This window comes from Equus przewalskii, chromosome 5 (genome assembly GCF_037783145.1).
Source record: "Equus przewalskii isolate Varuska chromosome 5, EquPr2, whole genome shotgun sequence".
Taxonomy (NCBI): Eukaryota; Metazoa; Chordata; class Mammalia; order Perissodactyla; family Equidae; genus Equus; species Equus przewalskii.
The window spans coordinates 77,096,322-77,122,496 of NC_091835.1; the positions used below are offsets into that span (position 1 = coordinate 77,096,322).

Genomic DNA, 26,175 nt, shown 5'->3' on the forward strand with positions numbered 1-26,175 from the left:
CTAGGCCCCACTCAAACCCATTAATTCAGAATCCCTAGGGATGGGTCAGGCAATCTACATTTTTAACAAGTACCCCTTTGACATTCACTGACCCAAACCTTCTCAACTCTAAGACACCAGGCAAGTATCTGCATGTTGGCAATACTGTATAAACCAGCAGTGTCAAGACTCAGACCCAGCTACCTCTGTTTAATGACCACTAATGGCTCTTGTTCAATAATAATGTTCTAGAACTCACAGATTCAAACCTGCCCAAACCCAGGTCATAGGTTTCAAAAAAAACCCCAATGCTTGGGCAGCTCATGCCAATCCCAGGAAGCCAGAACTACCACATCTGGTAAAATCAACTGAGTTAACGCCAGGTCAACAGTTTTACTACAAGACATGTTCATTCCAAAGATTATTCCATTTCTTCCCTTAAAATACACCTCCTGCCACAGCTAGGAAATTGTGAGAGAAAAATAAACAAAAAACACAAACCATGTCTCGCCCTTAGCATGCCAGTTGACTGCTCAGCTAGTGTTGCGTGGGATTCAAAGAAAAGCAAGTCTACGCAGGTCTTCTACATTCTGAAAGATCCTGAAAAACGCTAGAGAGGAGCCTTATTCCCAAGGAAGTCCAAAACCCACCCAGCCATCAACCCAAGATACTGGCATTTTGCCAAGCTTCCCTGACATTATCAGGATGGGTGCCTAAATGAATTCATTTCTGGACATGAGGTGCCTTCTGACCCAATATTAGCTCTGGGCTCCTGCAGCTGCGGGAAGAGGAAGGTCTTACCAGATATTGTCTTCTCTGCGTCCAGCTCCTCCAGCTGGGAGTCCCTACTATAAAGAGCAGCAACAATATGGAGCACTGACATCAAATCTTATGCTCAAGACTCCAACTATTTCTTTTTTTTTTTTTTGCTGAGGAAGATTGGCCTGAGCTAACATCCACTGCCAATCTTTCTCTTTTTTCGCTTGAGGAAGATTAGCCCTGTGCTAACATCTGTGCCAGTCTTCCTCTATTTTGTATGTGGGTCACCACCACAGCATGGCTGATAAGTGGTGTAGGTCCACACCCAGGATCCAAACCTGCAAACCCAGACCGCCAAAATGGAGCACATGGCACTTTAACCACTAGGCCATGGGGCTGGCCCTAATTTCTCCTTTTCTTTAACATGTTTTCAAGTTATTTAATTTATGCAAATTACTCATAAAAATGTTTTCCTCCACAAAATGTAAAAAAAAAAAAAAAAAAAAAAAGGTCTTGATAGAATAAAAGTCAATCAGTCCTGAAAACTCCTTTGAAAGATACAAGACTTACTTGTGGTGCTACAGCACGCTTCTAATCCGAATCATATTATACCATTTAACAAATTTTTTTGAAATTTCAGAAATGTATTTAAGTACTGACTTTTAGCTCTGACGATTTTCAAGCACTTCTGTATAAAAGAAAATGTTCTACCCTACACAGCACAAGACAGAAATTAACAATGCTTTGGAAACAATAACTGTGTATTGCAATATCCAAAGAAGTCTACAGAAGAAAACAAAATGAGTAGAAGAAAACAGCCAGAGAGTGAATTTTTCAAGACATTTCATAGGCATGCAAGCAATTTTTCACTATCCAGATTTAAGCAGGCCCATCACATAAATGACCCTTCCCAGATTCCATGTAAGGCGGTAATAAATAAATAGCATCTATTGTTACATAAGATGAACAAAGCAATCCCTGGTTAGACGCACTGAAAGAAATTAAGGGGAAAGAAAGTGAGATGATTCAAGTTCGGTAAAGATAATTCAGCACTCGCTAGAGTGAAATACAGAAATATGGAGAAGAGTTCAAATTTCAAAGGTTTCTAACTTTCCAGATTTCATTTCAGTTTTCTAAGGACAAATTATAGCTTTAAAGTATAAAATAGCAAGGTCATTTATTTCCAACAGAGCTTGCTAATTTCCTTACAAGTTCCCATGCTTCCAACTCTATACCATGCCAAAGAGAAGACTGCTCTCCCCACCCACTCAGATTCCCCAACGCCACTGCAGACCCTCTCAGCCGGGAAGCATGCAAGGACCCTCAAGGCTCTCTTGAACACGCTGACAGAATCTGCCAATACACAACGCAAGGACGGAAGGGTGAGGTAGTATTCCCCGGGGTGTAAAAAGGCCCCACTGGTCAAATTAGAACAGCTAAAGATGTTTAAGACACCAAAACCAGTACTCCATCTAGACTCCAAAATTTTAAGCAATTGTCAAAGACAAAGAAAACAGGTATTAATGCTAGAATAAAACTGTTTTTTACATTCAGTGTTTATTTGTCAAACACCAACTGCTTTTTCTTTCATTCCTTTCTGTTTCTGATCTTTGCAAAAACCACATCAGTATCAAATGTCACTTAGTTCTTATTCAAACAGAGGAGAGCAGACACAGCGGCTGCACCCATGACTTAGCTGACCTGGGCCCTCAGTAAAAACAAACCTCTATAAATCACCAGATGTAAGCAATTGGGTAGTGATCACTTTAATTAATTGAACAGCTTTCCTGAAATTTACTGTATAATTTCAACCCTCCCAACGCCTTCCCAGAAGCAACTAACAATGGTGGGTTTTTCCTTAAGTTGTTTACAAGATAAAAACATTTTTAACTTTAGTGGCTTAAACATACTTTTTAAGTATTCAAGATTAAGGTAAGCTACTTAATTTTAGAAATTAAAAACATGCACATTCTAAATACTACCTTTAAATGCTGGAAGTCAAAATTATTCCAAAACATCTCCAATGCATGAATATAAACATGTTATCTGCCCTAAAAATACAGAAAACTTAACACAATTTTAATTTTATTTGAAAGCTCCTATTTGCAAAATGCCATCAACGGTATTTCAAACTTCAATCACAAAATGTAATTTTAGCTGTATAAAGCTGCTATTTTGACTTGATCTTTCTGCACCTTGGCTTCCACTGCGGGCACCGCACTTAAGAGGATACTCCCAAGTCTTATTAGCAGCTCCCATTTCTCCTACAAAACAACTCCGCTCATTCTCCAGTAGGAACTCTGTCCTACCTAATCCACGGGTTGCAGGCCAACCATTGAGTAACCCCAGAATTAAAGTCCTAGTCGACAGAATATAACCAAATACACATCTCTAATGGGCAAGGGCGGCTTCTCTGAATCTTGGAGACCAGTTGGGCAATGATGGCAAAGTGTGAAAGCAGGCTGTTACAACGATACTTAAAATTGAGGAGAAAGAGAGAGCTGGAAAACAAGTCCACCCATTTAAAGAATGCTTCTCCGTTATCCACTGAAGGAAGCATTCATATTTTGCTCATAAGATCTTTGCTCTAGACCAGATGGAACTGCTACCCGCAGTCCTTGCAAACACACGTGAGAAACCCTGCCAACATTCACTTACAAGGAGAGAAGTGTAATATTTGCCGAGACTGGTCCTAGATTTGGAATGGTCTCCAATTCATTGTTGTTCAGTTTCCTATAAACGCCAAAAAAGGGAAAAAAAGCTGATTAGGTAATCTGTAATTCATAGAGGTGAAAAATTTATAAAATTATTTAAAGATACCTCCCAAGTTAAAAATTTTAAATAATTTATTACAATGCAAATGTTCTTTACAGTTAAACAGTGTGATGGGTTGTATATTTTATTCAAACCTCAAAGAGAAAATCACTAAGACTCACACTTCTCGAAGGCTCTGAAGGTGGCTCATGGAACTGGCCTTGATGGAAGACAATCTGTTGTGACTTAAATCCCTGTGAGAAAACAAAAATAAAATTATAAGCAGTTTCCAAAAATCATTAATAGTCCCTAATGATGCGCAGGACAGAGTGGGTTTACGAAACATCTCTATCAACACTAGTGACAACATAAGAAATAACCGGTCTATCCTGTTCCATAAACTTGATGGCAACCCAAACACCAAACTCAAAAATACAAACTCTGAGGACAAAATTAGTTTAGGAGGCTGGCAGATTCAAATGCTTTCAGCCCACAAACGTTTTCGGAGATGTGTTTTGGCACAGGGTGAACAGATCTTTTGTGAACTGGCTGTTTCGCTTCACCCTCCCATCCCCTACCATCCCCTCACCCCCAACGTGATATGATGAAGTCATGGCTTACAAAAAGTGGCTAATTAGGCAGGCTGCTGAAACTAAAACCTCTAAAGAAACCTTTTCATTATCATGAAATTAAGCACCAGTGTCCTTATTACAGTCAAACAAAATAGAAATTGCTTTTCACAGATATTTATTTCCCTGGGTTAAGGCACCAAATTATTCAAAGTATCATTGTGCGTGCATGTGTGTGTATGTATGTATGTATGTGTGCATGTGTGCATGTGTGCGTGTGTGTGTGTGTGTGTTGAGAGCGTTGAAAATAACCTGAACCCTCTGCTTTCCTGACTTTCCCAAATCTCACTATCTGGCAATGTAATGTATAATTTAAACCACATCAACCACCTAACAAAGTTAAGCAGAGTGTACAGAAACCTGTGATCAGATTTCTTTTCAATCATTAAAATAAATCTGCTTCTTACTCAAAGACTCAATCTAACTTAGTAACAATTTCCACAGGACATCATTTAAAACAGAAAAAGCAAAACAAAACTCCTACATGTGAAATAATCTAGGCTAGGAAAGTCATCTCATTCAGCATTTAAGATTCAAAATATGAAACAAAACCCAGCAAATATTTTGTTATATTCCTTATGTGTCAGTCTACATACTGAATATGTACCTTCAAAATGGTGAATGAAATGAAATGGTTGAACAGCTACTGAAAAACAGGCCAACACACAGTATGTCTTAAAGCTCTCCTACTGAAAGAGATTAACTAACCCTTACTAATTTAAGTCTTTCAGTGTTTAGAAATGAAGATTTTTAAATAACCAAACTGGATTGGAGAAAAGCACGAACCATTTGTTATACACATAAGTATGCCCAAAAAAGAAGAGAGAAAGGCAGGGAAATCACATCCAGAGAGGCAGTATGCCTTAGTGCATGTCCATTAGTTAACAATTAGAAATAAGAGATCTTTCATCTTTGAATTTTTGTTTTGAGAATAAACCTGGATTTCTCTATTTCACCTAAAAAAAAATCTGCAAAGGTTTTATTTGAAACATGTTTGCCTAAAGACCTACCAGACAGTAACAGACATGAGTAGATTTGTTCTGGTAGAGTTATAACACGAAAAAAAATCTGGCACAGTCTTTAAACTATAAAAATCCTGCAATTACAACCACTGCTGTGCATACTCACCACGCTGGAGCCAGACACTTTCCCTCACAGCCCAGCTCACGTCCATCTGGAGTTCATCAAGGAAGCCGTGAGCCCAACAACTCACGTTAGGATTCAAACAAAACCTGTGTGCTTTCTGCACCACAGACAGTCACAGATTTCCCACAGGGTTTAAAAAACAACCGAGGCAAAGAGTCCTTCACCTGGGAGGTGGCCTGAATCAACAGAAAGGCTCACTTGGACCCATTCAACTAAAGCACACTGAACCAACATGCCACGGCATCTCCCATTGTTTCAAGTTTTAAAAGGAAAGGGGGACCCGATCTGGCATTTACATTTAATACAGGTGATTTTCTTTTTAATTAGAAAAACTAAGACGGCACTCTCCACTTCATTTTAAGGATTATTTCACAGGGCAAGCCTGTGAGAAAAGAGATTTGAGTGCTTAACTGTTTTTTCAAACAGTAATGGGATGAGAGCTCCAACAAAAGGCCTTTAAAATGAGAAACTGCCTTGAGAGAACAGTGCACGTGCTGGGGGCCACTTATTTCGGATGCAGAAGCAGGAGCTGGCAACCTTAAATATTTCAGTTATTGCAACACACTTCCATTCCTGAGTTTTGTGTACTATTAAAACCACATTATATGTGGGAGAAAAAAAAAATCACCCCTTAAGTGACTTTTACTGCTAAATACTTAAAGCCATGAAACTTTTAATGCACCTAAATTTAGATTTAATACAGTTTACGTTTCAGAAACGATTACTCTCCAGTTAAAGGATGTCACATTTTCCTAAATCTTCCTTATATTGTTTTTACGGCTAGACCATTAAAAACAAACTCAAGTTGGACAATATCGATGCTTTCTTAAACCCATAAGAACAGTCAATCAGGAAGGCAGAGTCTTCACTTTTAAATGTCCAACACTGACTATCTTCCCCAGAAAACCTTTTGAGAAAGTTTTCTGAAGTGAGCTTCATAAATGGGAAAGGAGGTGACGGAGGGAGGTGTTAACTGTTTACCCAGAACTCAGCTGGCCAAATACTTGAAAATCAAACTCTATGTGGGAGACAGCAGTCTCTCTTCCTGCATATTAGCAAGAGAACAAATATCTATGAAAATAATTCATTTACAACATTCGGTTCCAGCTCTCATTTTCTTCCTTTTAGCATTTGGAAATCTGACTTCCAAGTCCAATTGTAAAATGCAAATCCAGCCCAGCTTCTTAATCAATCCCAGTGGGGCCTGAGGAGCTGCTAATTCAGCAGAAATCTGGAAAGCTGAAAAACAAGACGGCAGGCTGTAGCTGTTTTAAGACATGGATCCAAAGTGACTCATAAATCAGCCTGCTATGTTCAAGTTTTAGTCTGGAAAATATAGAAAAGCAGCTGTGAAAACCATAAGGACTATTCCCCACCCCAGCCCCAGTTGGGGGACTGAACAGAGGATTTATAACATGCAGACACCAAAGAGCCACACCAGCAGTGTGTACCTTCCGCACTCTCGCCTGAGCTCAGCTCACTCAAACATTTCTATGTGATAAGATAAAGAATCCTGAAATTTCAGTGAGATTTTAATAATACTGAAATTCTCATTGGCAACTGAGTAACTTTTCCCTCTTTTGGCGAAGTCCCACATTCTCAGGACCACTAGATTCAGACCTCTTGGGAAGCACAAGCCATAACTCTAAACGTAAACTCAAGTCTGCCTTTAAAGGCAGTTGTAAGCAACACTTCACATAGTTGCTGTTTTAAGAGCCACTTTCCTTAAAGTACTAGAAGTTACTCTGAAGGGAGAACTAACTACAATGTTATTATTTTACAGCTCAAACTATTCAACTTTTCACACATGGGATTCCTATGGCAATAAACGACAACTGAATAAAGTGAAAGACACATACACACATGTATCATAGGTAGAGACACCGATTTTTTAACTTGCAAGTTCAACAAATAGAACAAAAGATACACTTCTGTTTGTCTTTGGTAGCACAAAAGGTCTACCAAGCTTTTTCTGAACAGTGCTCTCGTAAACTAATCGTAAGGCAAACTTTCACTATCTTCATTACCTAAGGAAAAGGAAGTTGAGATACGGCGAAGAACAATATGCATTTTTCTACTTATTTCTGAACTCGGAAACAGTCGACTTAAAAGCCTTTCTAACTATGCAAAATTAAGCAGCAGCTTTCTTATGTCTCCCGTTCCAGACACCAAGGAATAGAGAAGTTAAAGGTCAATTCCAGGTGTTTCACTTCTTCCCAAGGTGGAGAGACTAGACATCTAGAACTTTAGGCACAAACAGAAAAAACACTTACGATAAAGAATTTAGCCACATGGCTTGGTGACAACTACAAAGTTGGTTAAAAGTCACACAAGCACAAGACTGACAGAGCTGTCCGATGAGTGATCACAGTGGGGCTTCTGACAACAAACCTAGAGCTTATTTATACAAGTGGAACTTATTTTCACATACATTCAAGGAATGTGGCCTTGTATCAAGACAATTTACTGCTAGCGGAAATGTAATTAAAGATTGTGCTAACCAAATAAACTGTAATTTGTTTTTAGTGTGCCACCAAATTATCTGCAAAACAAAATCCTAATTAGGCCAGCTACTTTTAAGACAATGTTGAAATAGGTATCAAACCCCTTTTGGTTTAACTCAACTTCCAATCAAGAGCAATACAGTTATTTTTTAAAAACATCCAAATTCACAAAAAAAGCATACTGCATGCTGGCAGGATCCAGTATGCCACCTGATACTGAGAAACTACTGAATATAGGTAGATTTGCTGAATGATCCAGCATTTCTAAACACACCCCAGGAAGTACTAGATTCATTTTCTTCTTCTCATCCCTCTATTACTCATAGGTGTTCACCTCCAATCATTCAAACGTTCAGTCCCATATGTTGTCAATAGAGCCATTCACATTTCATGAATAAGGCAGCATGACCTCCACTAGAGGCAGTTGAACAGAATTAGCCACAACTAATTGAAAGTCTTCCTGCTTTAGGTTAAAGCTCTTATCTCTTTCTTCAATTGTAATAAAAACTACTAAATGAGACATTCCATGATCGGAGATTAAACACCACTCTAAAACTCTCTAATTCTACCTTTCGATTAAACTAAAGTTTATTAACACGAAGAACACGCTTTTGGTGGCCAACAATCCTACAATTCACAAATAAAGATTCTGATTAGCACAACGATTTAAGAACACAGTTTCTTAAACTACTGACCAAACTTTCTATCCCTCTTATGAGGGCGTTAGGATAGTTGACCAGAATTGTTTGAAGAACTTAGAATTTCCATTGCGATTCCGCCAGGCCCAAATCTAAGGATTAAAGATGGACTGCACTTTTATTGCTTTTAAACAGGGTAACTATTTAAAAAAAAAAAAAGAAAAGAAAAAAAGAAACACAAGTTTACACGAGTCCTCTAATTTTAACAAAACTAACTCTGGAAGAGAATAAGGAGACGATACTTGGAGAGAATCAGCCTTTTCAACTAAACTACACTTTCCTCCTTGTTCTTCCACGCAGTTGGCAGAGATCTCAGGTTTTCAGACTTCACAGTTGGCGTCCAAAAACTTGCATAACAGCACCCAGCGCTCTCTCCTAAACCGTCTGGGCGCGCTGAGAAGCTACAGAAATCACGCCCCTGGTTCGGAAAACTCCAACTCCTTCCCTTCCACACCTACTGATCAGTCCTCCCAACTCCTTACCAGAACGAGGAGGTGTCACAAAACGGTCGAGGAGGGGGGTTTATGGAGTTTTCTAATGCGAAATGAAGCACACGGAAGGGAACAACAAAAGATGTCGACCATAGTTTGGAGAGTGACCGAACTCTGTTGAGGGGCCTTCCCAGAGCAAAGGAGAGCGTTTAATGACTAGCTCGGAGCAGGAAAGGGCCCTGAACCACTCAGGAAGTCTAGGGGAGCCAGCGGATCACCCTCAGAGGCAGAACTGCCAACGCCCGGAGTCCGCCGGCGACCACCTCTCCCGCCGCATCTAAACCCCCGGGGCGCGCTCCAGTCGCAGGAGGTCGCCTCTCCGCTGGAGTTGTCAGGGGCTCCCTCCCCTCGCCCACCTGCGGCAAGGCGGGGCGCGCCAAGCGCCCACCTGCGCGGCCCGCAGGCCCCGGGGGAGGGAGCCTGGGGCCCCGACGGCTCCTTCTCCAGCCCCACGGAGCGCCGCTCGAGGCCTGGGCCCGGACGAGGAGCTGCCCCGGAAAAAGCTGCCGCGCGCCCCGGCCCCTCGCCCCCCGCCCGCACCAGGAATACTTACAGCCGAGCGACCCAGGGCGGGAGCGGCTCGGGCAGGCGCGCCAGCCCCCGGCGGCTGCAGTCCAGCAGGTCCCCGAGGCAGCGGCAGGGAGCGGGGCACGGGCGCTCGGCCGCCCCGCCGGGAGGCTTCCCCAGCGGCCCGCGCCCGCCCCGACGGCCGCCCTCGGCCGGGCCCGCGCGCCCCAGCGCCGCGCACAGCAGCAGCCCCAGCGCCGCCGCGGGCGCGCGGAGCCTCGGCGCGCCCATCGCGCTCCTGCGGCCTCGCGCTCGGCCCGGCGCTGCGCACTCGGGTCCCCAAGTCCCGCCGAGGGCGGCCGCCTCGCTCCGGGCCGCGTGCGCGCGCACTCCCAAGGCAGCTCCTGTCCCTCACTCCGAGCCGCGGGGCCCTTGCATGCCCCGGAGCAGCGAGACGGAAGCCAAAAGGATCGGCCGGCCGCGGCGGAGCTGCAGGGCGAGCGGCGCCGGCGCGCAGCCCCCTCCGGCCCGCAAAAGAAACTTTGTCGCCTCCTCCCCGCCGCGGAGCGCGCAGTCCCGGCGCGGCGAGGCTCGGGGCGGGGCGGCGAGGCCCGGCGCGCGCCCATTGGCCGCCAGCGTCCACCCGGGCCACGTGACAATAACAAAGCTCCAGCCCCTGGGCGGGAGCGCGGGAGAAAGTGGAGCTGAGATTGTAGGAAATTCGGAGTTACATTTTCCAGCTTCTCTGGCCAGAAGTCTCCGCTACGTCCTGGGAAACATACATCAAATGGAGTTGAAGAGGAAAAGGGAGTGAAGAAACAAATGAGCAAATATTAGGCCAGCTCTCGGAGTTGGAGGTATTTAGGGGAACTTTAGGGGAGTCAAGTTAAATTAGCTCTGTGATCAGCAAACCTTTCAATTCCAAGTTTTAAAAATGTACGTTATCCTGCCACCCACAGATGAAACAATGGTTTCAATGAAAATATAGTTTTCTTTACATTAATGCTCATCATTTTTTCCCATATGTGTGCTCCATAATTAAAAACAATATTAAAATGTAAAAGTTACGGTATTGGAAATGGTATATTGAGTTACAAATGGCCAGCCGTAGTGCATTGATAGAGCTGGGGGGAAATTATGGGAAATGACCTTCTAATAAACCAGAATGGCAATCTAGATTGTATTCAATAGCTAGGGATAAAAGTAGTCACACTAGTATTTCAGAGCAAATGAAAACCAGGACCATGGAGGGAAAAATGAATATATGCACATGGTCCACCTGGGCTTTGAGTGATGACAGATGTTGATTGAGAATGCTACAGGCTACAAGTACTCGTCTGCCTCCTCAGGCGGTGGTGGATTCAGGCTTACAGGACTTCCCAGCGCAGTCTGTGCCTTGGCTTACTCCTGCGGGTGATTGCGGCCACAGGATTTTGGAACTGATGGAAACCTCAGGTGATCTGCGAACGTCCCCGTCCTCTGGATGAGGAAACAGACCCAGAGAGGGTAACTCATTTGTATGTGGCAAAAACTGGAAGCTTATTTTAAACTTCCAGTTTTACAGTCATTGTTGCATGCTATGTGCCAGAACATTCCTTGGGGCTGCTTCAACTGCTCGTGATTGAGAAAAGGTGAAGGCTTGTAGAGTGGAGACTCTAACTCCGACTCTAATGCCCGTTGAATTCCACCATAGCAAATCACCCGTGTAAGCACGCCAATTCATGGGGGAGGGAAAAGATCACTTTGAAGTTGAAGCACGTTGCTTTAGATATGATATTCCAGCCTCTTCTTTCCAGCTAGCATTAGCTTCAACCCCGCCAGCTGTTTTGATGATGTGCAATTAGAAAATGTTTATGATGATGGTACCTCGGTTTTGAGTGATCAATTTGCTTGCTTAGAAGTGGTCAAGACATGCCACAGTCATGCTATGCATTTTCCAGCTCAGTCTCCCTCATCTATTTCATATAAGGAAAACCAGGCAATGCATTAGAGTTTCTAAAAAGAAGAACTATGCCATTATACTCCTGTCACATGACAGAGATAGTTAGACATTGGCTACCATTTTGGGGAGATTTGGCTCATTTTCTTTCCCCATTTTATACTCTCCTTATATTATTTCATCTTCTGTGAATTCTATTTACACCCATATGTTGATATTTACCACATCCATATTTCTAGCCCAATCTTTCTCCTAAATTCTAGACCCATGTGTTCAACCACTCATAGGCCATCTCCAATTGGATGTTCAAATGTCACATGTCTAGAATTGGATTTCTTCATCCCTGAGGCTTGCTGCTCTACCTCCTGAGTTCACTCTCTCGGAGAGTGATACCTCCGCCTGTCCAGATGACCCCTGCCCCGGAAGCCTGATTCACCCTTGCGATTTCCTCATTCTCACCACCACCTCTGCATTCAGTCAGTTAGCAAGTCCTGTGGAAGCTCCAGCAACTAAATGCATCTCCTTTCTCTCTCCGTGGACATTATGCAAACTCAGACCACCATCAGCTCTGCTTGGATTACTGCCACAGCCTCTTTCCTATCTGACATTCCAGTCCTTTCTCCACAATGAAGTCAAGTGATAGCTCGAAAGCTCACATCTGAGCCTGTAATTCAACACGCTCCTTCTTTGCAAGGGCTTCTGTTGTCCTCAAACCAAAATTTAATTTCTGTAGGGTGACATATGCAACCTGTTATGTGTTTGGCCTCTACTTATCTCTTTAGTTCATTTTGTCTAATTATCTCCCTTTTACTCTAGGAACTACTTGCAATTTGCATCCCATGCTATGCTCTTTACCTTTGGTCTTCCTCCTTCACATGCTGGTCCCTCTGTCCACATCATACTCTGCCCCTCTTATGCCTGGTTGATCTGTGCTTCATGTTAAGCATCCCCTTTTTGGAGAAGGCTTCCCTGAGTCTTGCTTTAGCTATCCCTCCAGGGCACTCCCGGCACACCCAATATTCACTGGAATATAATTGGCCATTTTTACTCTACTGCTGCCTAGATGATGCTTAGAATTTGCACATAATCATGTATCCTTTAGGAGTTTTAGTGGCAATGTGATAGGTTACTTAAAATTTCAGTACCTCAATTTCTCCATCTGTAAATTGGGAATACAATAAAGACTTTCTTGTCTGATTTCCATTTATTAGTTCACTAGGTTAGCTGTCACTCTCTGTTCCCTCTGTAAGATTTATTGACTAATGCCCATGACTAGCTGAAATCTAGAGGCTACCAGCCCCTCCCTAGTACACCCTTTGCATGTTTGCTCCCAGCAGTCAGATGTGGATCCATAGTAGTTCCAAGTTCATATCTATAATTACACAATTAAGTTAAATATTGTGTAAATCAAATAAATACAAGCGCACCCAGAAAGTACTTCATTTCTGTAATAATGAATTTGAAGCTTGGGAAAGATTCTTTAATGCAATCACTAAAACACAATGCTACCAGATTAGATATGGGCAAGAGAATTGTAAAAACTGGGGAGAAATTATAAATTTAGGGGATTTCTTCACACAGAGTGCTTTGCAAGCGTCTTTCAGTTCTTGTTCCACCTAAAGTAATCGTGATTGGGAATCAATCAGCAGAGGATGTTTTATGGTGTGGCTTATGCTTACTCAGAACTTCACGTGGTCATTGAGAGAGCAAACTAGGATGATGTGGAAAGGATGTAGCACACGTTAAATATGGCTATTCTCCATCTCAATATGTTCTCAGCCAAGCAGTCCAGACAAAGAGGATCTAGTCTCACGTGGGGACTTTAACTCAGTGTAATATTTTCACAGACTTCTCAAACCCTTCATGAACCACAGGGCAGAACTTTCACTGGGTATTCACCTGAGCTGGCAGGGGTGGAAAGTCTTTGAGGTCCCTCAAAGCCCTGTGCAGCTTCTTTTGTAGTATGTAGACAGTAGGAAAGAAGGCAGAGTGCCAGGGAAGAGGGTCTGGACTGGAGGGAAAAAAGGAACATGAAATTCTGTTTCACTCTCCCCAAATTTGTCAGAGAACAGCAGTGACCCAGAAATAGTGTTGATGTGTCCCTGAATTCTCTGATCCTCTCATAATGTAGTTTTTCTGTGCGCACCCACAAACACACACACACACACACACACACACACACAGAGTTCAGTAGTATCAAATGTTGATTCTTAGTTCTTGTGGCTAATCTCTCATAAATAAGGATTTAGTGCTAGGCAGTCAGATTCATTTTGACTGGAGGTCTTTTAACATTTGAATTAAAATGAAAGTGTTGAATTTCTCTCCTCCTCCAGAGGTTTACACTGGTTAACCAGGTAGTTGAAAATTGACTCTCCCTTGGAAATCACCTACAGCACAGCAGACAGTTTCTCATTTATAACTTTGTCCCGGTGAATAGCAAGGCCTATCCATTTTCAAAACAGCGTCCTACCGTCCATTTTGTGGTTAGTATAACCTAGCCTAGTGCTCTTTTCAGTTTTCCTGGTTTCAGTTTTTTCTCCCTCTGGCAAGTGTGAGACTCTCTTATCTTGAGTGCTGGCAAGGGCAATGACTCACCGATAAAAAGTAATCGAGGTGCTAAGCTGTCAGTTTTAACATCCAAGGACAAGAATGAAAGCTAAACACTCAGGCCTTGCTTTATCATTACAATGAATGACACAGTTTGTGTAAGTGTGAACTGTGAAAAGGGAAAAGAGATAAGGCAAAGGAGGAAAAAAAGCACAAAAATCCCCAGATAATGATGCCAAAAGCAAATGTTGCTGTGCTCTGTAAGCTAACCGTATCTTTGCCCATTCATTAAGGCATTTTAGAAGAAAGAGATAACCCCCTTTTCTCACAAAAAATGCAATGCTTCACTTAGACAGCAAGAGGGTAGAAACTTACTTTACAAAACCCCTGCTATGAACGTGTCTTAACGCTTTAGAAAATATTTAGAAAAATGAAGATAGCCACCCATCTGTTTCTCTCAAGTTGGCCAACTGTGCGATATTCCTTGAATTGAAAACAAACAGCCTTATCTGAACATTCACTTAACCACAAATTAAACATATGTTGTCTTTTATTTTACTCATTTCTCAAGTCAGTCTCTAAGGAATCATGTAGGCTCTGAGGAAAACTTGTATTGTGGATAAACGTGGGTCCTCCGGAAATCACCTGGGTGTGGCCTGGAGCTTCTGGGAGCTGGGAGCCCCCAGGTGGGGGTGGGGAATGGGTGAAGGCTCTGGGGCTCTGACCGCCACCAGATTCTTCTGAGTGGTGAGTTTCCTTCCCCAGCAACAGATCTTTTCAGCGATTTCCAGTTTCTCCACTCTTTCTCCTCTTATTCCAATCCCTGCTCAATTTTTTCTCTAGCCAGAAGCAATACTAAGACTCCACTGGGAATTTCGACACACAAAAAATAGCCTACGTGTCAGAAATGCGGACGTCCAAATGATTGAGAATTTGTTATAGAGGACGCCCGGTGGTCAGAAGTCTGACAGTGGGGTCATGAGCCCTGTAACTTTGGCTCACGGAACGACTCTGTACTACATTTTCCTTACCTGTAAAATGGGGTGAAGAATGATACATGGCTGCACAGTGGTATTGTGTCACTCTAAAGTCCCATATAGATTCTAGTTCCTGTTACTTACGTCTCAGATTGCTGTTTTCTTTTCATTATTCTGGGAGATAAAGTGAGTTAACTACAGAAACATTCTGCTGCTGGGATTATTGACCAATGGAATGTTGGAATTAAGTAAACACTCAACTATCAGTCCTGAATGAAATGAGGACAATAATACTTTATTTTAAAATAGAAAACAAAAAAAAACATTTTACAGCCTTAATATAAGACCTTTGAGCTCTGCGTGATGACAGCATCCTATACACATCCTGAGATTTTTAGTAGGAATTTTATTATGCCGTCTCAAAAAGTTACTGCATAACTCAATTTGTTATGATTTATGCCACGAGGTCAAAAAGAATCATTAGGCATGTTTTCTAAAAGGACTCGTGTATTCCTCCTGGGAACTTTTCTGCAGAATATTTTTCTCCTACTTCTTGGATGAACAGTTGGCCTATACACTATTTTAAGAATTAATTTGCATTTCCAAACCATAAGAGTGCTCATGAATGAGTTGTTCATTACTTTTATTTATAGTTTCATCCTCTTACACATTTGATATTTACCCAGGCCTGACTATCAAATTATTAAGGTGGTTTTGTCATGAATATTCTCAAAATCAAGTTCCCTGCATTAAAAACTCTGCTTCTGTTCCTAAGTATGAGGGTCACTGTCAAGCTACAGTGTTCACAACATCGTTCTGGGTAAGTATTTTCAAATAGAGAATCAAGAAGAATTTTGGTTATGTGGGATCAGTTTCAACATGACACTGTGCTCCTGTCTTAGTGAAGACGAAACAAATACTTTCCTGCTAAAATCTAAGTTTTTAGCCCAAAGCTTTTCACACTTCTATTATGTTCATACATTCATACAAAAAGATTTCCATGGAAATAATGACACAGAGCATGAAGGAGCTTCCAAGGGCACCTTGCTCATCCACTTGCCCCAGGCACAACCGTGTCTGCAGCAGCAGCCTCCACCACTCCCACGGCAGTTATCTCAGACGTGGACAAGTTTTCAGTGAGAGCATTCGCCTCTACAGCCCACATAAATAAGTTCCTCTTGCTCTTGCTGCCAATTGAGCTTTTCTGCTTTTTCTGGACAAAATAGAAGCTATTCCCAAAAATATTCCTTAGCTTTTCTCGTTGCAAAGTAAATGAATGCAATTCTTTTAACACTTTTTCACCAGCAGTCCTCTTTCCCTATCTAACACCCTCATGAGGATCAGGAATGTCTCTTGTCTGCTTATTTGCCTTGTGCAGATGAGTATGGTAAAGTGGAAGTGAGAGACTCTTGCAACTCCACAAATGATGCTATTCAACTTTGTCATGCTCTTACTATTCTCTGAATGTTTGATACGTATTAACTCATTGATTTCTCATGAGCACCCTGTAAAGTATCATCCCCAGGTTACCAGATAAGGAAACTGAGGTATGGAGATGCTAAAGAAGTTGCCTATGGTGAAGTTGGGATTCAAACCCAGTTAATCTGACTCTACAGCGCCCCCTCTTAGCCACTATGCTGCACTGCTTTCCAGTAGAGTCAGAAGAAGCAAGGTTTCTGAAGTCTTCCTTCATGCTCAAGAGAAGGGATTTCCGGTCACTAGATTGGATCAATGAGGAATGCGTGGCACTTGCCTGGTAATTCTTGATAGTGGTGATTGCAGTCGCTCCTTCTCCGTTCCTTCCCTCCTTTTCCCCTTCTCTCTTCATTGATCCAAGTTTAGGGAAAAAGATTTGTCTTATGTGGATGTATGAACCAGTCCCTTTTTGCTTCTGATTTGTAACGTTGACATCCTTGCCTAGGTATCAGAGCGGTGCTTGAAATCTAACCATTAGAAATTACCTGTATGTGCTCAGGCATGACTGTCTCCCTAACGTTCTCTTCTGCAAAGTCGATATATCCCTCTCTCCAGGAGCATTGCATAAGGTGTCACTGGCATGTTAGGGTTGGTGTTCTATAAAACTATATACAGCTTGCAGGAGAACCTAGGTGGTTGATAATCAGAAGAGGAAAAAGATGCAGAAAGGGATACAGGCTTTGCTTTCATTACAATTTTGTCTAGGGCTGCACCTGATTAGGGGAGCCACGAATGGGATACATGTGAGCCAAGAAGCCCAGAGAAATGGAATACTAATACTAGAGATTATATTTCAACTGTTGAGATACTTTCTATGTGGTAGCAGAATTTTCTTTTAGCTTTTGGTTTATTACCTAATGCTAATTTTTGTGCTTTTCTAACGCTTGTAGAGTTTAAGGAGAAAATTTTTTTAAAGTGTCCCAAATTGTCTAGTTTTAAATTCTAGCTTCCCAGTCAGCTTTTTTTTAAGGCTACCCTCAAGTTTTTTGCCCCAGGAACATCTCTGAGGCTTCTCCTCTTTAGGGGACTCTACCCAAGTCCTCTCAATGATGCTGGAGGTTGAGTCTTTCTCACATTCAAAGACCCAACTCAAGTTAGAAGAGAGTAACTTTCATTATCTTAATTTATACTTATTAAGCCATTCATCATTATGACAAATAATTTCTATTATGAATAATATAGCAGACATCATGAAAGTGAACTTACTAGAATTCTGATAAAAATCTAGACTTTCTAATATTATAAAAGAAAGTGCTAGAGACACAAGCTCCCCTGTGTTAAAAGTTGTAAATTCATTTTTGAGTTTTTATTATCATCCAATATTAAGAGCTCTCATCTATGATTTTATGAGTCTGTACACAAAAATAATTCATATAAAAGTATTGATTTTTTCAGATATTTCTTAACTATCTTACTAAAAATAAAGCTTATTTGAACAGTTTGTCCTAGAACATTAAATTATTTAATGTAGTGGTAAAACTTTTAAAAGCCCAGGAATATCTTAAAAACAAGAATTTGGACCAAACTTTTATTTCACCTAATGGGAGCATACCACAGGAAGTTAATAGAAACATGAATAATTAATTATGTTAAATGTTGATGGGTCTGTCCCAAAAGGATTCTATAGCATTAGAAGTTGATGAGCGTTTTCCTGAAGTTTGTGATTATTCACTGAAATTGATATGCTTATGAAGGGAACAATGAAATGTACTATAGTTTTTCCCTTGTAACTTTGGATATTTTCCTACAGTGTTAATGAGAGTACATGCTAACTGTCTGAAGGTGAGGGTAGAATTCTCCATCTTGTTAGTAATTATGCTTGACTTCTTGTGATCCAAGACGAGAATGTTGGAAACAAAATTATGCATAATTTGAACATACTGATTGCAGTCACAAAAGCTCTTTCTAAAAGTTTTGCCCTGGGCAAAAAAAGAAAATTTTTAATCAGCTTTTATGAAATCACTCCAATGTAGCATGCTTGCCTCCATTAAAAATAACTAAAATATCCTAAGGCAATCCATATTTGGTAACTATAGCTACTTCCTTAAGATGTGTTTTATATGTGACTAGATCTGAAATTAAGAGCAATCAGCTTCTTAAAATTCTGATGTTTAAAAGACTAAAAGGAGGTTTAAGTCAGAGAATCTTTAAAATATCTCTCATCTTTCATCATCTTAGTTCTAAAACTTTATACTGAATGTGATTCCTCTGTCTACTGTTTAGAAGGCACAGGATAAAGTGAAACAACTGAGAGATGATAGTGTTTCTCCAAGGGCGGTCAGTATAATTCTAGCGTCAGACACCGGGGAGGATTAATACATAAAAAAACTATTTGGCCCCTTTCCCAACTTACTGAATCAAGAATCCTACAGATGGGTGAGACGGAGGGTCTACAATTATCACACCCTCCAAACTTTGAGAATCTCCAAGTTGCTACTCTGGAACTGTAAGGGACTAATTTTCCTGTTACCATGTAGCCTTCCTTGTGGTTTCTTTCCATGGGTAATGAAAACCTCACATGAAACTCCTCTCTTTCCCCCTTGCTCTGTCAAATACAGACAAATCTTACGGAGTACAGAAAAAGACACTATGATTCTATCTTGAGTAATCACGGTTGCCTGGGTCCAGTGTGGAAATTTAGAATAAAGAGGAACACTCTCCCATATATTTACATCGACAAGGAGAATACATTCTGTGGTGAGAAGCAATAGACAGTTATAGGATATGCAACAATAAAGAATATGCTGCTGTACAAACAAATTTGTGCAATCAGCCAGCGCTGAAACACCAGACATCTCAACAGGCCACACTATTCAGTTGTCTATTTATGCTAAAGGCAAAAGAAGAAGCACTTAGATAAAAGTTAAGGAAAATCTAGAGATTAGGAAATTCCTGAGTGTATTTCTATTACAACACTTGTCAGGAGTGTGTGTGTATGTGTGTGTGTGAGTGAGTGTGTGTTGGCTTCTTCCCCATGATGTGAGCTCCTTGACTCTTTGAGGCCAGGGACTGTCTTAGTGATCTGTGAATACCCGGCTCTCTAATGGCAGCATCTTTCACCTAGTCACTTACTCCACCTCCTAGACGTTATCCCTTACTCTTCTCTTTCCCTCACAGTTTACAAAATCCGCCTTCCACATCAGCAAGTCCCGTCAGCTCTATTTTCAAAATATATCTGATTCTCACCAGTCTCAGCATTTCCGCTCCCACCGCCCTACTCCAGCTTCCATAATCTTTCACCTGGATTGATGGAAAAGCTAGTGACCCAATCTCTGACGCTTGTCTTGAACTCTTCTAATCGCTTCTCCACAAAGCAGCCCAAGTCTTCTTTTTAAACATAAACCAGATTCCTCTACTCTCCTGCTCAAAATCTTCCCGTGGTTTCTCTCACTGTTGCAATAAAATCCAAAGTTGTCACCGTGGTCTACTTGGCCCTCAGTGTCCACTGACTTGCCCAACCTTGTCTCCCCTACTCTGCTCCCTCCCGTACCGCTCTCCTTCTGGCTGGCAGCACCACACTTGCTCCCTTCCATTTAATTTCTGGAGCTTCCCAAGGTTATTCCCACCTGAGACAGTTTCCGTTGCTGTTCATCTGGCCGGGGTTCTGGAACGAGCTTTCCTGATCACCCCGTAGCTCATCCTTGCCTCATTAAGGTCTCTGTTTCCATTTCACCTCCTAGGGAAACTTTCCTCACCACAGCTTCAAAATATCCTCCCTCTCCCCTCCCTGCTTCCTGCTCCCTGCTCCCTGCAGGTCTCCGGTCTCTGGCCCTTACCTTACTCGTTTTTCTTCTTTGTAGTATCACTACCGGAAATCACATTATATAAGTATTTTTAAAAATTCTTATGATTGCTATGTCCTCCAGGAGAAGGTAAGCCCCCCGGCAGACTGTGAACTTGGTCCTGTTCCACTGAAACTTCATGCCTAGAACCGTGGCGTAGGAATCATGAAAGTTCACTAATTGTCTGAATCCCCAGAGCTGTCAAGTAATCAGAGGTTGTCCGAGTGGGCTGGAGTTCTAAATGAGCGCCTGTTGGGAGCTTTGTGTTTCTAGTTGCAAATATTCCCCTTGAGCAGAGTGTGCCCCTTGCAAACGTGCACTCTTTCCTAGCACTCCCCTTCCCTCTGCCTCCTTGATCATATTCTCCCACCGGAACAGATTTATGTTCTCCTATTTGGATGAAAGAAGTCAAGGAGAAGCCCAGTTCTTGTTAACTAAAAAGTAATTTGGGGCTTATTTCATTCTGTAAAATAATCAGAAAATTAATTTTGCCCAACCGAAGGCTATAGGGTGACATTCAAGTTATCAGGAAGCAAGTCAGTATCAGAGATAAGACAACAGAGACTTGGTAATGGGCCTTTTCCACTTGTTTCTTCCTTTCTGTGTACCTTTGAGAACCTAAATACCCCATAATAATCCACCTGTTCCTCGTATTCTTCCCATTACAATTTCAGAATCTTCATCAGATTCTCAGAGGACACCAATTTAGGTTTCAGGCACTCGCTGCCCCACTGTCACATATCTAAACAGAAAGGCTTTATGGAACAAGCACTTCAGAACATGCGTGGTTGAAAAGCTGAGGCATCTCGGGCAGCACAGTGGTCTTACAGAAAGGTGTTTTCCTACTAATATCTTAAGAAGTATCTGAAAAATATCATCTGCTGTCATAGGAGGAGAAGTTATGGCTTCTGACAGTATTATACAAAATGTTTGGAAAATGACATTCGTGGTAAATACAAACAGAATCATAAAATTGCTGTATGTTACAGACCCCCTCCCCTCATTAGAGTCAGTCTGAGGATAATTTCGTATTGGTAGACAACTGCTTCCCACATGTGAATTATAGTTAAATTATACCAGTGATGTCATTGACGTGGAATAAAAAGTGCTGCGATTTTTAGTGACGGCTATTTCACCGCAGCTGTGAGCAATGTGTTCCATAAAGACTGGCCTAATTCTCCCAGGAGCCATGTTAAAACCTCACTCTTGCAACTCTTTAGCAACATAATAATGAGTAAAAATGGATGCAAGAGACGTTTACCCACAAGGTCAGTATTTGATGTATTTACTAGTTAATAAGTAAAAAAAAAAGAAAAAGGTTCTGATATTATTATACACATGATAAATTAGGCTAAAGTCCAGCCCATGCTTTATTATGAAGCGAATCTGCAAATTAAAGTAAAGGAGTGATCAGACACAATGAGGGCGATTTTCTGGTTTGATATAAAAGCACAAGCACGCAGTGCCTTTGAACTTCAAATATTTGAAGAAAAATAGCCGGGGTCAAAGGTAGAACTAGATTTCTTTTTCTTTAAAAGCTTTAAGATTGCCTGCTCTTATTTTGGTTGGATTAAAGCAAATCGTTAGCATTACTGTAACCTGGGTCAGAGCCGGCCTGGGGGGGATGGCTGTGTGCCCAGCAGACCCAGTCTGCGGGAACTGCCATGGTGGCCCTCTCCCCAGGTGTCCTCCACGGAGAACAACTCTCTGCTTGTGGGGTCTCGATGATTCACCCTTGAATTTTCATTGAAGAGAGTTTCCCAAAATGGAAAAAAAAAACAACACCCAGCCACTAAAAATAAGCAGCTATCTTTAGCATAGAGGAAGTGAAGTCATTCCTTATATTCTGAGTCCTTCACCTGTGTGCCCAGATCTGATGGGATGTGACTCCGAGCAGATTGTGGCCTTTGCCCAAGACATCTGTCTGGGTCTTCTTTGGACACATTTTGCAGAAGGACTGTTTATTCAAGTCATTGCAAAAATAAAGCCTCCTGGGTTAGGGCTGGATGGGGAAGGATGGTCATCCAGGATGGCTGACGGCTCAAGAGTGAATGTGGATAAAGCCTTTGCCGTCTGTGTTCTGAGGTCATGGATTCGTGAGCTCTAAGAACGCATAAATTATTTCTAAATTAATTATCACAATGTCTGCTGAACCTAGCCAAGTGCCGGGCACCTTCCACATTCTACGTGCTCAAAAGGGTTGTGTGTGTATTGAAATGAATAAAAGGACAAGGAAGAGACAAAGTGGGAAATGAAAATGATGCTGAGTATCAGGACTGAAAAGCCGTATGTGGCCCTTTTCAGAGAACGATACAGATCCCTGAACTGGAAGGACTAGGCGGTTGAACTCAGGACAGATCCGTGTGGGTGCTCAGGACTAAGATGGTGAACTCCACAAGGTAAGGACATTGGATGTCTTTCTAAAAGCTCCTCACAGTGTGGAAACAAGGCTAGCCTGACGGTTTACAGAAACTGTTCAGGACATGGACAAACCCCCAATGGCCACGTCTCCTCCCGTGGTAACACCTGCCCCACGGCCTAGTGCCTTCTTTGCTTGATGTATCCCCTCCACATTCCCTACTACATAAATCTTAAGAGCACTGTGGATAGGCCTCTAGGCCTGGAAGATACAGAATGGTTTCCAAAGACACTTAATTTGTAATCAGGAAGTAGCTCAGACATCAAGCTATTTTGGCTTAATTAAGAAAAAAGATCTTTGACAGCTACAAGTGGAAAGTTCTCAGGATGGGACAAACTTAAATAGCCACAGACTTGGCAACCTTCAAACGAAATGCTGCCAATTTTTAATTTTAAAACTAAGGCTATATTTATGCAACATTTAAACAATGGGTTAATTCAGTGAAACGATCACCTCAATTTAATTTGATGACATGTAGATGAACAGACCTTTGATTAACTAATTCACCTTTCAATCACTTGTCAAGATGTTGAGGAAGTGGGCTGATTTCTATTTCACACAACTGAGATTTATGATATCATTAAAGAGCTAAGGTCCAATGACTTTAAACTGAGCTTGAATCATGACTTAAAACAATGTCTCACATTAATAATGGTGGGGATGTGAAGATTTGCTTTCCAACTTAGTGTGACTCTTTTGGCTTTTCTTTTGGTGACATATTTATCAAGGACAAGTATATACTGAGTGTTCAAATACACATTTAACCATGCGTTTATCTTATCCTCTGAAAACCACAGCAACCTCTGTATTTTGCATTTTCTGGTGCTAATCTCGTTCCTCCAGTCTATCCTATATTGTTAAGGCAATCTCCTTAAATATTATTTTATAGTATAATTTTTATTCTCAAAAATCTTCAACACTATGTATGTGTACAAATCTCATTATACCCAATCTAATTGAATATATGAAAAATAATAAAAAATATGGACAAGTATACACAAAAGTAATGAATATGGAAAGTTTGATTGTATTGGAAAAATTCTTGTTCCTTATCTGTGTTTTCTTATTTTCTACAATGAGTATAGTTTGCCTGTGTAAAAAATTTTTAAATTTCTTTCTATTTTTTAAAGTTTCAATAATGCCCATTTCCCTGACTAAGAAAAAGAAATAGGAAAAGTAGAAATCCCATATAAAGAGTATAATAATCATCCAAATATGTTAGTATTCACAATCAATGTAAATCAACTGAACTCTCCAGTTAAAAACAATGTCAGATTGGATTTTAAAACAAATACAAAAGTCCAGCTATATTCTGTTCACAGGACATATGCTTAAAACTTTTGGGTAAAGATTTAGAGTCAAAGGACAAAATAAATTTGTTTATCCTTCAGTGGTAAATAAAACAAAGTTAGTGTAGTTATTTTATTATCAGAAAAAGTAAACTTTGTCAGGAGGCATTCTTAGAGATGAAGGATTCAAGTCACCCCTAAGATATAACAGATCTAGTGTTATATGTACCTAATAGTGCAGTCTCACATTTCAGTAGGAGATCTTCTAATACCTCTCTCAGGAGCTGCGAGGTCAAGCAGACAAAGGCATCACCAAGGCTATAGAAAATTTGAACAGTACAATTAACAAGTTTGATCTGTTTAACGTTCAGAGAATACTACACTCCACAATTGGAAAATAGTCTTTTCAAACACACAGGGAACATTATGAAAACTGACTACATTTGAGGGCATAAAGATACCCTCCACAAATTTCAAAAGATTGATATCATACAGCTCGTATATCTTAAACACAATTGAGTGAAGTTAGAAATTGAAAACAAGTATGAATCTAGGAGGATGAAACACTTAAAAATTCATTTTCAAAGAACTCATAGATTTAAAAAAAAAAATCGTAATTGAAATGGTAAGTAGAGCTAAATGGTAACAAAAATGTTACATAACAAAACTTGTGGGGCCAACCCCATTGTCGAGTGGTTAAGGTCTCTCGCTACGCTTCGGTGGCCCAGGGTTTCACTGGTTTGGATCGTGGGCGTGGACACGGCACAGCTCATCAGGCCATGCTGAGGTGGCGTCCCACACAACACAACCAAAGGCACTCACAACTACAGTATACAACTATATACTGGGGGGCTTTGAAGAGAAGCAGAAAGAAAAACAAAAAAAGATTGGCAACAGATGTTAGCTCAGGTGCCAAGCTTTAAAAAACAAAAACAAAAACAGAAAACAAAACTTGTGCATAGAAACTAAAGCAAACTTTGGGATGAATTTTGTAACCTTAGATGCTTTCATCAGAATAGGCTCAAAATCAATAAACTAGATTGTTTATCCTAGAAACACAAGGTGGTTTAATACTAGAAAATCAATTAGTATAATTTATTACACTAACAGATTAAAAGAGAAAAAAGTTTAATTATATTAATAAATACAGTACAAAACGCTTGACAAAATTCAACATTCATTCATGATAAACGGTTTTAGCAAGCCAGGAATAAAATGGAATTTCTTGAATCTGAAAAAGTCATACGGAGAAGTGAACAGTTAAGGTGATACCCAGTGTGAAATGTAAGAAGTATTTTTTTATAATCCAGAAAAAGCCAAAGATGCCCACTATCATTGCTTCTAACCAATGTTACATCAATAAGAGAGTTTTATAAGTTTGACGCCAAAATCAAAATATAAAACTCAATTCTATATTCATATTCCTGTAAAATCAGCAAATGTAATTAAAATAAAACATAAAAAGGCATTCTTTCTAGTATCTCCAAAGTCAACAATAACAATAACCACCACCAACAAAGAAAACCTATCAAAATACACATGCCTTTTATGAAAATTATAACATCTTATTGTAAAATATTAAATGAGACCTAAATAGAGACACATATGCCATGTGCTCAGGCCCTATATTACGAAGAAGTGAATTCTCTCAAATTTTACATAAAAATTCTAAGTAATTCCAACTTAGTAGGTCACGGACTTAAATAAACTAATTCTAAAATATATGTATATGGAAGAGCATAGATGATCATTGGGGTGTTACTTGCCCCACCAGATGTTCTGACAGTGTGTGTTGTCATAGAGAAAGACAATTAGACCAACAGGACCAAATAAAGAACCTAGACACAGATCCTGTCTGAGTTGGAATTTGACTTTTGGAAGAACAGGCATTGTAAATCAATGGGAGAAGAAAGAACAATGTAATAACTGTTGCTGGGAAAAGTGATAATCTCTGTGGAAAAAGTGAAGTTGGAGCCCTGTGTCATCTCATACATAAAAATTCATTCTAGATGGATTAAAGACTTAAATGTGAAATGCAATATTTAAAACAAATACTTTGAGAAGACAATATAACAGAATATCTTTATATTCTGGTGTTGGGGTATGGAAGCGTCTCTTAAGATATTTAATATGCATCTAAGTTAAGTACTTCTGTTTAGCAAAAGACACATAAATAAAAAGAGTAAAATCTAAGCCAGGAACCGGGACAAAATATTTCCAACATGGGTCACTGAAAAATGATTGCTAACTACTATATGCATAAAGAACTATGGCTGAAA

The 26,175-nt window shown here is 40.7% G+C and overlaps 1 protein-coding gene across 4 annotated transcripts in view; it reads right to left on the reverse strand.

Annotated features, from left to right (window-relative positions):
• LRIG3 (leucine rich repeats and immunoglobulin like domains 3) overlaps window positions 1-10,045 on the reverse strand; it is a 45,436-nt gene extending 35,391 nt beyond the window's left edge. The window contains exons 1-4 of one of the 4 annotated variants that reach the window (XM_070619645.1): window positions 9,846-10,045; window positions 9,514-9,674; window positions 3,675-3,746; window positions 3,397-3,471 (exon numbers count right to left, since the gene is read on the reverse strand). In XM_070619645.1, coding sequence (XP_070475746.1) covers window positions 3,397-3,471; window positions 3,675-3,703 — 104 coding nt within the window. In that variant the 5' untranslated portion in view covers window positions 3,704-3,746; window positions 9,514-9,674; window positions 9,846-10,045. Of the gene's footprint in view, window positions 1-3,396; window positions 3,472-3,674; window positions 3,747-5,249; window positions 5,784-9,513 lie in introns of those variants that run through there. The other 3 variants (XM_070619643.1, XM_070619644.1, XM_008526275.2) reach the window with 3 other exon arrangements.
• Window positions 10,046-26,175: the final 16,130 nt, after the last annotated feature.